At 39.7% G+C, this 15,030-nt stretch overlaps 1 protein-coding gene across 2 annotated transcripts in view; it reads left to right on the top strand.

Annotated features, from left to right (window-relative positions):
- The window catches only part of LOC100933879 (zinc finger protein 665-like), a 50,437-nt gene that overhangs the window by 17,044 nt on the left and 18,363 nt on the right, over positions 1-15,030 (top strand). Inside the window, exon 5 of one of the 2 annotated variants that reach the window (XM_031949851.1) lies at positions 385-2,158. The exons of the other annotated variant lie outside the window; for it this stretch is intronic. Within the exon in view, the coding sequence (XP_031805711.1) occupies positions 385-1,811 (1,427 nt within the window). The 3' untranslated portion in view covers positions 1,812-2,158. Of the gene's footprint in view, positions 1-384; positions 2,159-15,030 lie in introns of those variants that run through there. 2 annotated transcript variants of the gene reach the window in all.

The following is a 15,030-nucleotide window of genomic DNA, read 5'->3' as shown; positions in this document are numbered from 1 at the left end:
ACCTTGCTGTTCAATGTTTTAGGCAGCTCTCAAGCTATAACTTTCATAGAAGGTGGAAACCTGTTTTGGTCAAGGGATTTTCTTCATAAAGTCACAGTTTCAGTCACTATCTCTTCTTCAGTGTTGCCAGAGAACAACTTCAAATATAATTCTTGTTTTTCTCTCTGAAAATTTTAATGTTTTTGACATCATGAGCAGTTCTATTACTTTACCCTCACCTATCTTTAGATTTCATCTCCCTCTTGATCATGTTTCTTCTACTTTGCCCATATCAGTCACTCCTCTTCCTATTGAAGATGACTGAATAGAATTGAACATCAAGTAGTTTTCTTTTCCCCACAATACTGAACATTGAGTACTGATGCCGTTTTGTGATACTTTCAGATTCCCCTGTTGAGGAAAGAAAATATGAAACCAAGGAGTCAACTCCAAAACAATGTATTACTATCAGAGAGATATCCAGAGAGAAACTCATCAAGGATGATTTCTGGGATACTAAATTGGGAGAAACTTGGAATTATGACACTGGATTAGAAAGTCAGATAAACGACCTGGAAAGACAGTCCATGAAGCTAATAATTAAGTGCAACAAAACTTCATCTAGCAAAATTTCCATGGAGAAGAACCTTTGTAAGTTTAGTAAATATAAGAAGTTTTATTGTCACCATTCAGAACTTAATGATTACCATAGAGTGTGCTGTCAAGGAGAACCTCATAGAATTGATGAATGCAGCAAAACCTTCAACATCAGTTCAAGCCTTAGTGTACATGGAGGAATTCAGGCTGGAATGAAAGCTCATAAATTTGGTGACTGTGGTAAGGCTTCCAGCTACGATTCAGACCTTGCTGTTCATCAGAAAAATCTGGAGGAAAATCTGGAGGAAAAGTTTTCAGGTGGGAAAACTTTTAGTCAGAGGAGATATGTTTGCCAACATAACAGAATTCCTACTAAAGAGAATCCCTATGAATGGAATGAATGTGGAAAAGCCTTCCTCAGGAAGACAAGCCTTTATATACATGAGAGAGTTTATACAGGAGAGAAACCACATCAATGTAATGAGTGTGAAAAAGCCTTTCAGGATAAGCCAGGCCTTAAACGACATGAGAGAATTCATACTGGGCAGAAATCCTATATATGTAATGAATGTGGAAAAGCCTTCAGAGACAAGGCATACCTAGATATGCATCAGGCAGTTCATTCTGGGGAGAAGCCTTATAAATGTAATGAATGTGGAAAAGCCTTCAGATTTAAAGGAATCTTTTCTTCACATAAGAAAATGCATGCTGGAGTGATACCCCATAAATGTAATGAGTGTGGAAAAGTCTTCATGAGGAATGATCGCCTTAAAAGGCATGAGAGAGGTCATACTGGAGAGAAACCATTTAAATGTAATGAATGTGAGAAAGCTTTCATGAGTAAGAGAAGCCTTGATCTACATACCATAATTCATACTGGGCAGAAGCCCTATAAATGTAATGAATGTGGAAAAGGCTTCATTTGTAAGGAACACCTTGGTCTACATATGGCAATTCATACTGGGCAGAAGCCCTATAAATGCAATGAATGTGGAAAATTCTTCAGACAGAAGGGAGGCCTTAATTCACATAAGAGAATTCATACTGGAGAGAAACCCTATAAGTGTAATGAATGCGGAAAAGCCTTCAGGGAGAAAGGAAGCCTTAATAGACATAAGATAATTCATACTGGGGAGAGACCTCATAAATGTAATGAATGTGGAAAAGCCTTCAACTATAAGGGACATCTGAATAGACATAAGAAAACTCATACAAAAGTGAAACCACAAATGTAATGAATGTGGAAAAGCCTTCAAATATATGGGAAACCTTAATTTATGTAAGAATTCATATTGAAGAGAAACACTAAAAATCCAAGGAATGTGGAAAAATTTTTAAGTGGTAGAGAAACTTTAAAAGCATCAATTCATACTGGAGGGAAATCCTTTGAATGTACTCATGTTGAAGCAGATTGTAATCAAAATCCAAACTTCCAATGTAATAAAATTGAGAAAACTTTCTTGCACTTGGCAAACTTAAGAAACATCAGGTTCATTCCTACTGGAGAGAAATGTAAATGTAAAGAAAGTGAGAAAGCTTTCAATGAGCAGGAAAACTTAATAAATCCAGTTTATTAAAATTACTGAACAGGAATTTTTTTCAGTGCTATTTATTTTACGTGAAAATAGTTTTATGAGTTCCAGCAGCAATAACAGGTTAGGCAGTTACCAGGATTTAGCAGTGTCTATGGGATCAGATGGCCTGGAATATCATATTCCAGAAGGCAAAGGATCTGGGGTTACAACCAAGAATTAACTACCCAGACAGACTGAGCGGTTTCTTTTAAAAGAGTTGATGGAGCTTCAGTGAAGTAAGGGACTTTCAATCATTTCTATTGAAAAAACCATAACTAAACAGAAAATTTAATGTATAATCACAGGAATTAAGAGAAGCATAAAAAGGTAAACAAGGTATAAATGTATATTATTTAAAGATTAAACCATTCATATCCCTACATGGGAAAACAATACCTGTTCCTCTTGAGAACTGTTATCTGTCACTGGGGCTTACAAAAGGGGCAGCATATGGACTGAGGGTGTGCTTGTCAATGGACTCTGATGTGATGACATCAAAGAAAAAGACATTAAAGAGTGGGAAAAGGTCTGTACTGGAAAAAGAGCAAAGGTGTGATAAAATGGGACAACTAGATCATATGAAGAGGTACAAAAGACCTATTACAATTGGGGAAAAGAAGGGAGGAAGATGAGCTTGTCTGAAGCTTGATCTCATCAGTTTGGTTCTAAGAGGGAATCATTTAATCATTCAGTTAGGTATAGAAATGTATCTAATCCTCTCAAGAATTAGGAGGAGAAAGGAAAAGAAAAAGGAGAAGCAGGATAGAAGGGAGAGCAGAAATACTAGGGGAACAGTTAAGAGAAGGGGGGAAGAGTTGAATGAAGAAAAGGTAGGGAGGTAGAGTGGATTAAAAAAAAAAAAAACTAGGGGAATGGAGAGGTGTGATAGGAGATAAAGTAGTAGGTGGGTTAAAAAAAAAAAAATAGACTAAAGGACAAGTGGAAGGGGAGAGCCAAAGTACATACTGGGGAGAAAATAGGATGGAGGGAAATTGGTAACCGTAACTGGGAATGTGAATGGATTGAACCCTCCCATAAAATGCAAGCAAATAGAGTGCTTAAAAAGCAGGAACCTTACAATATGTTGTTTACAACAAACACATCTGACAGAGAAACACAGATTAAAGGTAAAAGACTAGAACACTATTATTATTCAGCTGAAATGAAAAAAGCTGGGGTAGCAATTCTGATCTCAGATGAAGCAAAGATAAAAATAGATCTTATTAAAAGAGATAAGGAAGGAAAGCACATTTTGATAAACATTACTGTAAACCATGAAGTAGTAACAATATTAAATATTAATTTGTGCCCCTCTCCCTAAAAAAGGATTTCAGCATATATCCCATTTACAACATAACTTATAAGTGGTCACTACTTGTATTTTTGTTTGTTCATTTCTGACTGTTAATGACATTATTTGGAGTTTTCTTTGCAAAAATATTAGCCATATTTTCTCCAGCTTATTTAAAATTGAGAAACCTGAGGGAAGCTAATTTAAGTGATTTCCCTAAGGTCACACAGATACTTAATATCTGAGCTAGATTTGAACTCATGAAGATGATTCCAAAGCTAGTGCTCTATCCATTGTAACAATTAGCTGCCCCAAAGATGTGTAGTGGGAAGAACAATCTGAGCGACATTTCTGGAGAGCTCAGATTTTACAAGGTATTATTCCTTAAATTAAGTCAGAGTCTTCCTTTTCATACCTACCACTTGTTCTGGGACTCCTGATTCTTCCTTCTGGAAATAAGCAGAACAACGGTGATTTCCTCCTTTACATGATAGACCTTCAAGGACTATCCTAGTCTCCTCTGATCCAAGATTTTCTGGATCCCGGCTTCTTTGAGCCAGTTCCCATATGATGTCAGCTAAAGGGATTCATCCTTTCTAGATACTGTGAGATCAAGTACAAATTCTTCTGCTTGGCCCATAAAGAATGTTGAACCAATCCTGCTCCCCAGGCTTGTTGATCATATTTTCCTTTGTGAGCTCCATGTCCAGACAGAATGGCCTTCTTTTTGCTTCCACATAGGACACTCTACGGTGCTTGAAAAGCATTCATTCCTCAGGTCCACTCAACAGTTGCCTTCAAGGGTCTATGTTCCAAGTCAGACAAATTAGACAGTGCCCAATAAAAGCCCTTGGGCAGTACAAATCTCCTGGTTAAGGTCCCAGTAAATTCTGAATCTTAAATGTTATGAAATAAATGAAAACTTCAGATCTTTGAGCACCAGAGAATAGAGTAAAAACAAAAAGAACCCACCAATCACCTTCAAAGACCTTCAGAGAAAAAACTAGGGTTGTCTGCCCAAATTCAGGATAGTCATATCAAAGAAATCTCTAGGAAGCATCCAGAAGGATGTAAATCAAAGACCAAGGAACCAGTCAAATTTGCACAAGGCCTTGCAGCTTCTACTATAAACCAGAGATGTTAGAATACAATATGCCAAAAAGCAAAAGACCTGATCCTTCAACTAATTGTGTGAAAAATTGGATATAATCCTATGGTTACGATATTGATCCTAAAAGATTTTGAGTAGGAAATTTGAAGTATAGAAACAGGAATCTACAGGACTTCAGAAAGTTCACTTTATTTGAGCAATGAGACAGGTAATGCTAATATTGTAATGGGGAGAGAAGAAACAAAGGTCTCATCAGAACCTGCAAATCTTTAAAGAATAATGGAGTTACAAGTTCATGAGAATTAAAGCTATTCTCCATTTGATAAATGGTCAAAGGATATGAACAGGCAATTTTCAGATGAAGAAATTGAAATCATTTCTGGTTGTGTGAAATGGTACTTTAAATCATTGATCAGAGAAATGCAAATTAACATAACTGAGGTACAACTACTCACTTTTCTGATTGGCTAAGATGACAGGAAAAGAAAATGATGATTTGGGATTTGGGGAAACGGGGACACTAATACCTTGTTGGTGGAGTTGTGAACTGATCCAGCCATTCTGAAGAGCAATATGGAATTGTGCCCATAGGGCAATCAAACTGTACATACCCTTTGAACCAGCAGTGTTTCTCCTGGGTCTGTGTCCCAAAGAGATTGCCCTCCAATTTGATCTTTCTTGGGGAGATGTTAATATTAATCTGCCCTAGATGTACAGAGGAAGCTACAGAAATCAGCTTGGGTTCCCAGATTCAGCTGTTAGAGGGAGTCTTTAATAAAAGGGACTGAACAGCAGCAGGGAGGAAGACCACAAAGTTAAAAGGAGAAATGGAGAACAGTACCAAATTTTAGCTGTTGCTGTATCTGGGAATCATAGGAGTTTGTGCTTCAGGTGTAATGGACAGGGCCATCAGGCTCTCAAATGTCCATAGAGGGGAAACATCTGAGGTTCCCCCCCTCCCCCAGTCCTTGCCCCAAGAGCAACCAGGAGGGGCACTGGAGGAGAGACTGCCTGCAGGGGACAAATTGCCCCCTGCCCTCCAGCAGGAGTTTGGGGTTTGGCCAGGATCCCCCTTGCTCTACCATGACATCAGCATCGGAATCCTGGGTATCCTCGGGTGTGGGCGGTGAGACCATTGAATTTCTTTTTGCTATGAGGGCCTCTCTGTCTTGCTTCAGCAGTTTGGTCCCTCCCCCCATAGAATGGGGATTGAAGGGAAACTTAAGAAGTCTTTTGAGACCTCCCCTCTGCCTTACCAGTTTGGTGACCTGTTATTTAAACTCTTATTATTCTATCCTGCTCCCTTATTGAGTCGTGATTTAATGGTGAAATTGGGGACCCAATTTTCTCTTCCAGGCAATCTCTTGATGCTTCTTTCAAAACTCTCCCAAATTCCCTCTGAATTCTAGGAGAAAATAGATTCCTCTGTCTGGAACCAAGGAATCCTGAGTGAGCCACTCGCCAGCCCAGCCTTAGTCAGGCTGAGGGACCCCAGTGTATTCCCCCTAAACGCCAAAACCCAATAAAGACAGAGGCTGGGGAAGGATTGCAACCCCTGATTGAGAAACTTGAGCACAAACTTTTGGCTAAAGATTGAAGGGATTCGGAGTGCTTTAACAGCAGTCTCATCCACTATGTAGATGATATTTTGATTTCCAGCCCCACACGAGAGGCTTCCTTAGATGCTGCTGTAAAAACTCTTAATTTTCTGGCCTTGAGGGGGCTACGCCGGCTCCTTATCCAAAGCCCACATTGCCTGCCAGGCTGTCAAATATTTGGGCCATAACCTAACCCCCATTCAAGGCCCTGTTGTAAATAAACATCCCCCTCCAAAAAAAAAAAAAAAAAAAAAAAAAGAAAGAAAAACAAAAGGAAGAATAGAGTTGACCCAAAAAAAGGGGGCAGAATTATTCATGCTTCTTTTGCAAGCTGTGTGAAGTGAAGATGGATAGTTTTGCAGAGAATCCACTTTTGGTATTCTGCTTCAGGTATGGAAATGCTTTTATTATTTCAGTTCAAGATGAAAAAACTTAGAAAACACACAGATACCTATCACAGACCCTACTGTCTCCAATAATGCAGCATGTGTAAAGACCACACTCCTGCATCTGGAGTTTTCCCTTGATGTTTATTTCTGAGAAAATAGGAAGCAAGGGAAAGTAAGAAAGAAGGGCATTCCGGTCCCATAGGATAGTAAGAGAAACGGCCAGAGCATCAGAAGCCTCATGATAAGATACAGGCAGAGGGACATTGTCATAGCTCATGGGGTACTTGGGAAGAAGTAAAATTTCAAGAAATTGGAGAGGGAGGACATAATCAAGTTAGGATTGGCTGTCAAGGCCAGTCAGAGGATTTTCTATATTAGGTTCTGGAGGTAATAGAGAGTGACAGACTTTCTTGAGCAGGAGGGTAATATTTTATAACCTGCACTCTCCAATGATCCATTTAACAGCTGAGTGCAGCATTGGCTGAAGTGGGGAGAGAGCTGGTGCATAGAAACTGATCAAATAACAATGGCAAGAGTCCAATTGTGAGCAAAAGAGGAGCACCTGACAGAAGGTGATGACTTTCTAAGTGGAGCAAAGGAGATGATGGATTTCAGTAAGAAAAAGGCACCTGAAGAGCCATTTTGCTTTTTTGGCCTCAGTTTCCCCACGTACAAACTGCAAGGAGGAGACCAATAATCTTTTTTTCTCTTTGTAGTTCTTCAGAAGAAGATAGAACAATACAGAAGAGAAGAATAAACATCTCCCCTCCAACAACTCAAGGGATCTATCCTCCTCAGGATACCTTGTGGACCAAAAGTCTCTGAATTCTTTCCATCTTCAGTTCATTTCACCTGGGCTCTTATCTGTATTTAAATTCTTTTTGTTTCCAAGCCTTAGCTGAGACTGCTTTTGGATAGGGCATAGATCTTGCTCGTTCCTATGTACATCTGGGACACACAGATGTCTAAGTTGAAAAGGGAAAAAAGAGCAAGCTGGATTACCTTCAGGAAGTTACAGAGCTCCTTGGATGACCCCCAAGCTTCCTGGGAAAGCAATGGCCTGTGTTTTTACTACTGGTCACTCTATTCCTGACAAATGTAGAAACTGCATCAGACCATATCCTGATAGGGAAATCCAGAACTCAGTCCTTTGTCCAGCCTAGCTTGGCAAAGGGAGACCGTCTGGGAGGTCTGGGGACATGGGGAACAAATTAGGCTAAGAGTATGAATGCTGCATGCAGACACAATAGGACACAGGGAGAGGCTGTGCATCAGGGCAAGGGAAGGTAGTATGTCAGCGGGAGAAGGAATGCAACAGTCTCTAAAAAAAATTTAAAATTAATGTCACACAGAGCACAATTTAGAGGCCCACGGTAGGTGGAACAGGCTCTGATGAATAATGTTTCTCAACACTGAAGAACAGGATTAAAAGATGTCCTTGGTGATTATGTGAAGAGAAGGGGAAACAGGCTGGTCCTGTGACAAACCCCAGAGATAATAAGTGGACAGCCAGAATGTTTCACTAGAATCCTGGAGATAACAGGGAAAAGTGAGAGAAACCTCCATTGCATCAGGTGGACACGGCCAGGAATCACACAGGATGGACAGGTATTGTGATTGCTGTTGCTGATGGGAACTTCTGAATCTATGGTATTCATCCATTGCAGCATCCTCCACTTTGCTTTTCTGTAAGTATTTGTTTGATTGAATTGATGGGGATTCCCTGCCCTTCTCTCCATCCCTTTTCATCTTATGTGACTCCTATCTCATCATCCCTAACACAGTTCAGTTAAATGTCTCCATTTTCTAACATGGTGCAGGAAGACTTTCCAGGTTTCACAGCCAAACAACAATGAAATCAGCACAACAGCTCTGAAGACTTTCAGTTTGGTAATCAGGCTAATACTTCTTCTTTCCCATCCTTTTCTTCTGGGCTTCCCAAACACTGAACGATTCATGCATCAACCTTTTCATCTATGTGTACATCCCTTTATAGGGTACTGCCGAGGTAAGTGGACTCATCCACAGTATTCCACATTTCTCCCATTGTTGTACCTAATGGTTCCAAGGATGGATGGTGTGGTGCTGGTTGACCCAGAGCCTCTGTTTTCTTAGTATATTCAGGCCAAACTTGGACACGCAACAGAGAAATGATCCATATTCTATTGCTTCTCAGCCCTCAGATGTCCCACTGAGTGCATATAGAAGAACTGCAGCAACACAAAGGAAACCTGAGATGTAAAAATCCAGAGACGTACCCACCCCAAATGGTCAGAGGGATTATGTGTGTGGCAGACCCTTCTGAGCTCAGTTTGGGCTGATCAGGCAGTCATGCTGTACCCTGACCTTGACCCCCTAATGTCTTTGGTCCTCTTCAAGTACAAAGAGGAAAAAACTCATCCTTTCACAAAATCTTCCACTCTACAAACATTCCATATGCTAGGATCTTTCTGTAGACTTTTTAAAATTAGAGATGTGCCAATAAACCTGATGGGCCTATATGTTATCACTAGCTCCCTTTTCATTTTGTAGTCATACATCTTGTTGATTTATTTCATCAGATTTCATACTTAATTAGCTTCACTCCACTCTCATCATACCCTACAGAAATTGATAATGCAACTTGCTAGAGAAAATGTTAATGAGTTTTGTAGAAGGATTATACTAGGACTGCACAAGGATGCTCCTTTAGAGGAGATCATAAGATGCTGTGCCACAATGGGCACAAATGCCTTTTATAGCCAGGCTATGATACAGACTTCCCAAGATCCCAACATGGGAAGACAGGGTCCTTTTTGGCAAGGGACTTCCAGAGAGATTTGTCAATGTTTTCAATGTAGTAAAGTAGGGCATCTGAAAGCTCAATGTTGGCAGAGAGACAGAATGAGAAAACAGGGTGGGAAAACAAGACCCAAAACCCCATGTCCAAAATGCAACAGAGGCTTCCATTGGGCCTCAGAATATAGACTATTCAGGGAAACGGAATGAGGAGCCCAGCCCCAGGGCCCAAGGCAAAATATACTTGAGGCATGATGACAGCCGATGCTACACCCAGAGAGTGCCTAGAAGTCCAGTACCCAGACATGACCAATCAGCCAGGAAGCAACCTTATGGAAGAAAGGGATTACAGTTGGGGAGAATAGACTTGTATGCAGCTGAGACAACTGAGATATCCCCTGGAGAGGTGAAATCTGTTCCTCTCCAACCTTGGATCCCTTGCCTCCAGGCACAGTAGGCTTGACCATTTCACCTCCTGAGAGTATTTACAAAACAGTGTCTATCCATGCACTGCTTGGGAAAACTAGATCAATCCTAGTCACTAATACAGGTAGACAATGTGTGACTTATCACCCAGGAGTAGTAGCATCGGGTTTAGTGACACAGACTCCTAATAAGCAATCTGGTGATAGTCACCCAGATTCTGCCAGCAGAATCCAGGCATATTCTGAACAGCAGCTGTGACAGCTGACCGACCTATGTCCACTATCTATATAAATGGCATACCATTAGAAGGATTGATAGAGAGAGAGAGTAGCTTTGCCTCCTTTTGGCACTAATCCATAAACCTTTTGATGTTGCACCTTGGGCTTTCATCTTTCCTTCTCTCCTCATTCCTTGAATTCATAAATCTGGGAGCTAATCTTTCTGTCCATTCATAGCTTAGTTCAGAGCTCAATCACACCCTTCCTTTATTTCCTGCTTCTCTTCTACCTCAGATTTTAACAATCACATTTACTCAATATGTTCTCTCAAAGGACCATGCTTTAGATCTCACTCATCTCATGTCAGTGGTTCCCCTTATTCTTGAAAGCCTTAGAAACCATTTGCCTTGTTTATTTTTATTCTTGTTTATGTTTGATTATTTTTTTCTTGTAAGTAAACCCTAGGAGAAAAAGCAAAGACGCTCTTCTGTTAATGGGGGAAAAGAGATTGTGGGGAAGTAGCTGCCAGAACTGAAAACTATTTTGGTATCTCTTGCATAGCACAGTGATTAGATAGAGATTGGATGCTCCATGTTTGAGAACTCCTGAGTCATGAAAGGTCAGTGGACTTGTCAGATTTCTCAATAGACTTTTATATACCACCAGAAGCATATATTTGTATCTACTTCTTGTTTTCCTTACTTCTATTTCTTTTTGATTCCTGAAGGAGTAAATGATAATGCCTCTTACAAATTTTTCTTTTGTTTCAGTCTTTCCCTAATTAGTGGTTGCAAATATTTTTAGAGTGTTTAGTTACTAGTTGTATTTCCTCCTGTGTGAATTATATTCTTTCCCTCTGGTCTTTCTCCTTTGAATATATTTTTGTCTTTATAAGTTTCTGTGACTTTCCTGTGAATCCTGCAATTGCAGCTTGTAGTCATGCATCCTGTTTCCTCCAAATCATTTCCTCATTTTTTTTTTGCATTTCTTAATATCTAATTATTATTGCTTTTTTCTTTTAATTAAAACTTTTTATTTTAAAAATACATACATGGATAATTTTCAACATTCACCCATACAAAATCTTGTGTTATAAATTTTTTCACTTCTTTCCCCACATTTACTCCCCTAGATGGCAAATAATCCAATCTATATGCCCAAGAAATCATAATACAAATGGGAAATAAGCCACATGTGCAGAAATGTTTGTAGCAACTCTTTTGACTAGAAAATGAATAACTAAATGAGTTGTGCTACGAGTGTAATGGAATAATATTATTTTATGTGGAAATGATGAGCTGGCTGATTTCAGAAAAGCCTGGAAAGATTTACATAAACTCATGCTAAGTGAAGTGAGTAGAAGCAATATAGGTAGAAAAATTGCACATATTTAACCTATACTGGATTACTTGCTGTGTTAACAATTGGGGGAGGAAGCAGGGAAGAAGAAAATTTGAACACAAAGTTTTGCAATAGTGAATATTGAAAATTTTTCTTTGAATGCAATTTGAAAAATAAAAAGCTGTTGTTATTTAAAAAAAAGGAAAGGGAAATTTACAAAATTAAATTTATTTTATTTTGTGGCTACATTTTGAGATCCAAATGTCTTTCTCCTTTCCTATCCAACCTATATTAGTAGGTGGCTTCTAAAGTCTCTTTCATTTCTCAAGTTAAGATGCTATTATGTTTTAGAAATTACTGACATTCCAAGATGTTACCGTGGAATTCACCCAGGAGGAGTGGAACAATTTGGATCCTGGCCAGAAGGACATGTACAGGGACGTGATGCTGGAGAACTATGAGAACTTTGTCTCTTTTGGTAAGGTAATTTTTTTTGGTCATTCTTTCAGCATTTATTTTTCTTCAAGTGAGTACCAGGGATTTTGGTAGTCACTGGGAGGAGAAAGATAAAAATTAGACAGGTCCTGCTCTCATGGAGCTTCTGTACTATTCAGAGAGATTACAAGTTTGTAAAAATTTGTTAATCCAAATATCAATACAAAACAAATCTTTTCCAAGGGGATGGCAATAGCAGGTAGAGCCATAAGGAAAAACTTCATTCCAGAGATAACTGATCCTCAGCTAAGCGGTGAAGGAAACTGGGGTTACAAGAGTTAAAGAGCAAAGAGCAAGGAAAGGCAGAGTTGGGGGAGCATCCCATGGTGACCTGCAAAGATGGCAGGGAGAGCATCACATGTGAGCCACTGCAAGGTCAGAGAATTCCATCTGTCCATGGCTGTGGGGGGCTGAGGAGCTTGGCTGAATTTGAATTTGCTGGACAAGGAGGGAGAGTCACACAAATACCTTCCACATGGAGATGCCCTCAGACCTTTGGGCAGTTTGTGAGCAGTTTTTGCTCTTCCTAGACAAAAGTCCTTCTTTGTCCAGCTGGAAATCAGCAGCTTCATTCTGCAGCCCTGCAGGCTCTCCTTTCACACTCTCTGCTCAGTCAGGCCTCAGGTTCTCCATAGAGCCCCAGGGCAGAGAAGGAAAGACTTCTCCCAGTAGACTAGGAATGGGTGAACGTGACCTCATCTGTCCTGTGTCTGCACCAAAGACTCTGTCCCTTCCCTCACGTTTACTGAGGGACTTCCTTCAGGGGTCATTGAGGCTTCTCCATGGGCATTTCCAGTCATGCCCTTTTTCCTTAGACAGAGACCAGGACTGAGTTCTGAGGTGTTTCTGTGTTCTCAGCACTTCCCACTAATATCTCCTTGAGCAGGGCTTCCAGTAACTAAACCAGCTGTGATTTCTTGTCTGGAGAGATATGAAGCCCCCTGGCTATCAAGGGAAAAAGACCCTAGATGCATTTCTGAGGGTAATAACCAGGTGGGCAGGGGGTGCAGTCCCGTGAGAGCCAGCCCTGGACTGAAGGAGCCTCAGGGTTCTGAGTTCCATTCTGACCTCAGACACACTTCCCAGCAGTGAGACCCTGGATTCATCTGTGACATGATGTGGAGAAGGAAATGGCAAACTCCTCTGAGATATGAATCTCTGCCCAGAAATCCCTCAGAGGCATGATAGAAGGGAGGAAGAAACACTAGGGGAAAAGGTAAGAGAATAGGAAAAGGATTGACAAAAGAAAAGGTAGGGGGTTGGAGTGAGTTAAAAGAAACACTTCAAAGGAAAGGAAAAGAAGAAGGAATGATAGGAGATAAAGTAGTAGGTGGGTACCCCTCCCCCCCAAAAAAAACCCTAAGACTAAAGGACAGGGTGGAAGGAGAGAGCCAAAGTGTATATCAAAAAGAAAATATGATGGAGGGTAATACAGGTTGGTAATAATTTTTAATGTGAATGGAATGAACTCTCCCATAAAATGGAAGCAAATAGCAGAGTGTATTGAAAAGCAAAATCCTACAATATGCTGTTTACAAGAAACACATCTGACACGGAGAAACTGAAACAAAATTTATTATTATTCAGCTGAAATTTAAAAAAGCAAGGATAGCAATTCTGATCTCAGATGACACAAAAATAAAAATAGATCATATTAAAAGAGATAAGGAAGGAAAGCACACTATGATAAAGACTAGTGTAAACAATGAATTAGTAAGAATATTAAATATTTCTTATTCCTTGATTTGTGCCCCTTTCCCTAAATCATTTCCTCACTGTGATTTATCCTGTAGTGACTTCTCTTGAATGTTTCATATTCACCCTTAGTAGACTATGAACTTATTGAGGGTAGGACATGTCTCACTTTCATATTTTGCTGTCAGCCCCAAGCATATTTCCTTCCATGTAATATTTAATAAATGCATACTAATGTTTTGATTAATTTTTTTTACTCTATGCTATATTTCCAGACCTGAGATTGCTGCTTTTGAATCTGTTTCTATCTTCCTAATGCATCTTCTATTAAACTTGGCCATTCCAGTGAACTCTGATAATACAAAATCACAAAACCTCACTGTTAGGACTTCAGCCTATATCTCAGTACAACATAACTTACAAGTATGTTTGTTCATTTCTGAATGATAATGACATCATTTGTAGTTTTCATTACAAAAATATTAGCCATATCTTTCTCCAGCTTATTTAAAATTGAGAAAACTGAGGCAAGCTGGTTTAAGTGACTTGCCTAAGTTCACACAGCTACAAGTATCTGAGGCTAGATTTCAATTCATGAAGATGATTTCAAGGCCAGTGCACTATCTATTGTAACACCTAGGTGCCCCAAAAGATGTGTAGTGGGAAGAGCAATCTGAGCTACTTGCTATATTTCTGAGTGAGGTCAGATTTTACAAGGTATTATTCCTTACATGAAGTCAAAGTCTTCCTTTTCATACCTACCACCTGGCTCTGGAACTCCTGATTCTTCCTTCTGGAAACAAGCAGAAAAATGGAGATTTCCTCCTTTACATGATAGACCTTCAAGGACCATCCTAGTCTCCTCTGATCCAAGATTTTCTGTAGATTAAACCTCCGGGCTTCCTTGAGTCAGTTCCCATATAATGTCAGCTAAAGAAATTCGCCAAGCTGGGCCTGCTTAGATACTGTGAGATTAAGTACAAACTCTTCTACTTGATCTGTAAAGAATTTCACAATCTTGATCCAACCCCACTCCCCAGGTTTATTGATCATTATTTTCCTTTGCAAGCTCCATATCCAGACAGAATGGCCTTCTTCATGCTCCCACATACGACATTCCATTATGTATCTCCAGGTCTTTGGTTACAATACTTGAAATGCATTGATTCCTCGGGTCCTCTCAAGAGTTGCATTCAAGGGTTGATGTCCCAAATCAGACAAATTATAGAACCCCCTATAAAGCTCTTGGGTACCTACAAATCTCCTGCATAAGAACCCAGTAAATTTTGGATCTTAGATGTTAAGAAAAAAAAATAAACACTTCAGATCTTTCAGAACCAGAGATCAGAGCAAAAAAACAACAACAAAAAACCCCCCACCAATCACCTTCAAAGAAGCTCAGAGAAAAAAACTAGGGTTGTTAACCCAAATCCAGAATATACCCATCAAAGGAAACTCTTGGGAGCATCCAGAATGATGCAATTCAAAGACAAGGAACCACAGTCATATTTTCACAAGGTCTTGTATAAATAGCTTCT

This window comes from Sarcophilus harrisii, chromosome 2, assembly GCF_902635505.1.
Source record: "Sarcophilus harrisii chromosome 2, mSarHar1.11, whole genome shotgun sequence".
Classification (NCBI taxonomy): domain Eukaryota; kingdom Metazoa; phylum Chordata; class Mammalia; order Dasyuromorphia; family Dasyuridae; genus Sarcophilus; species Sarcophilus harrisii.
This window is presented reverse-complemented; position numbering and strand designations above follow the sequence as displayed.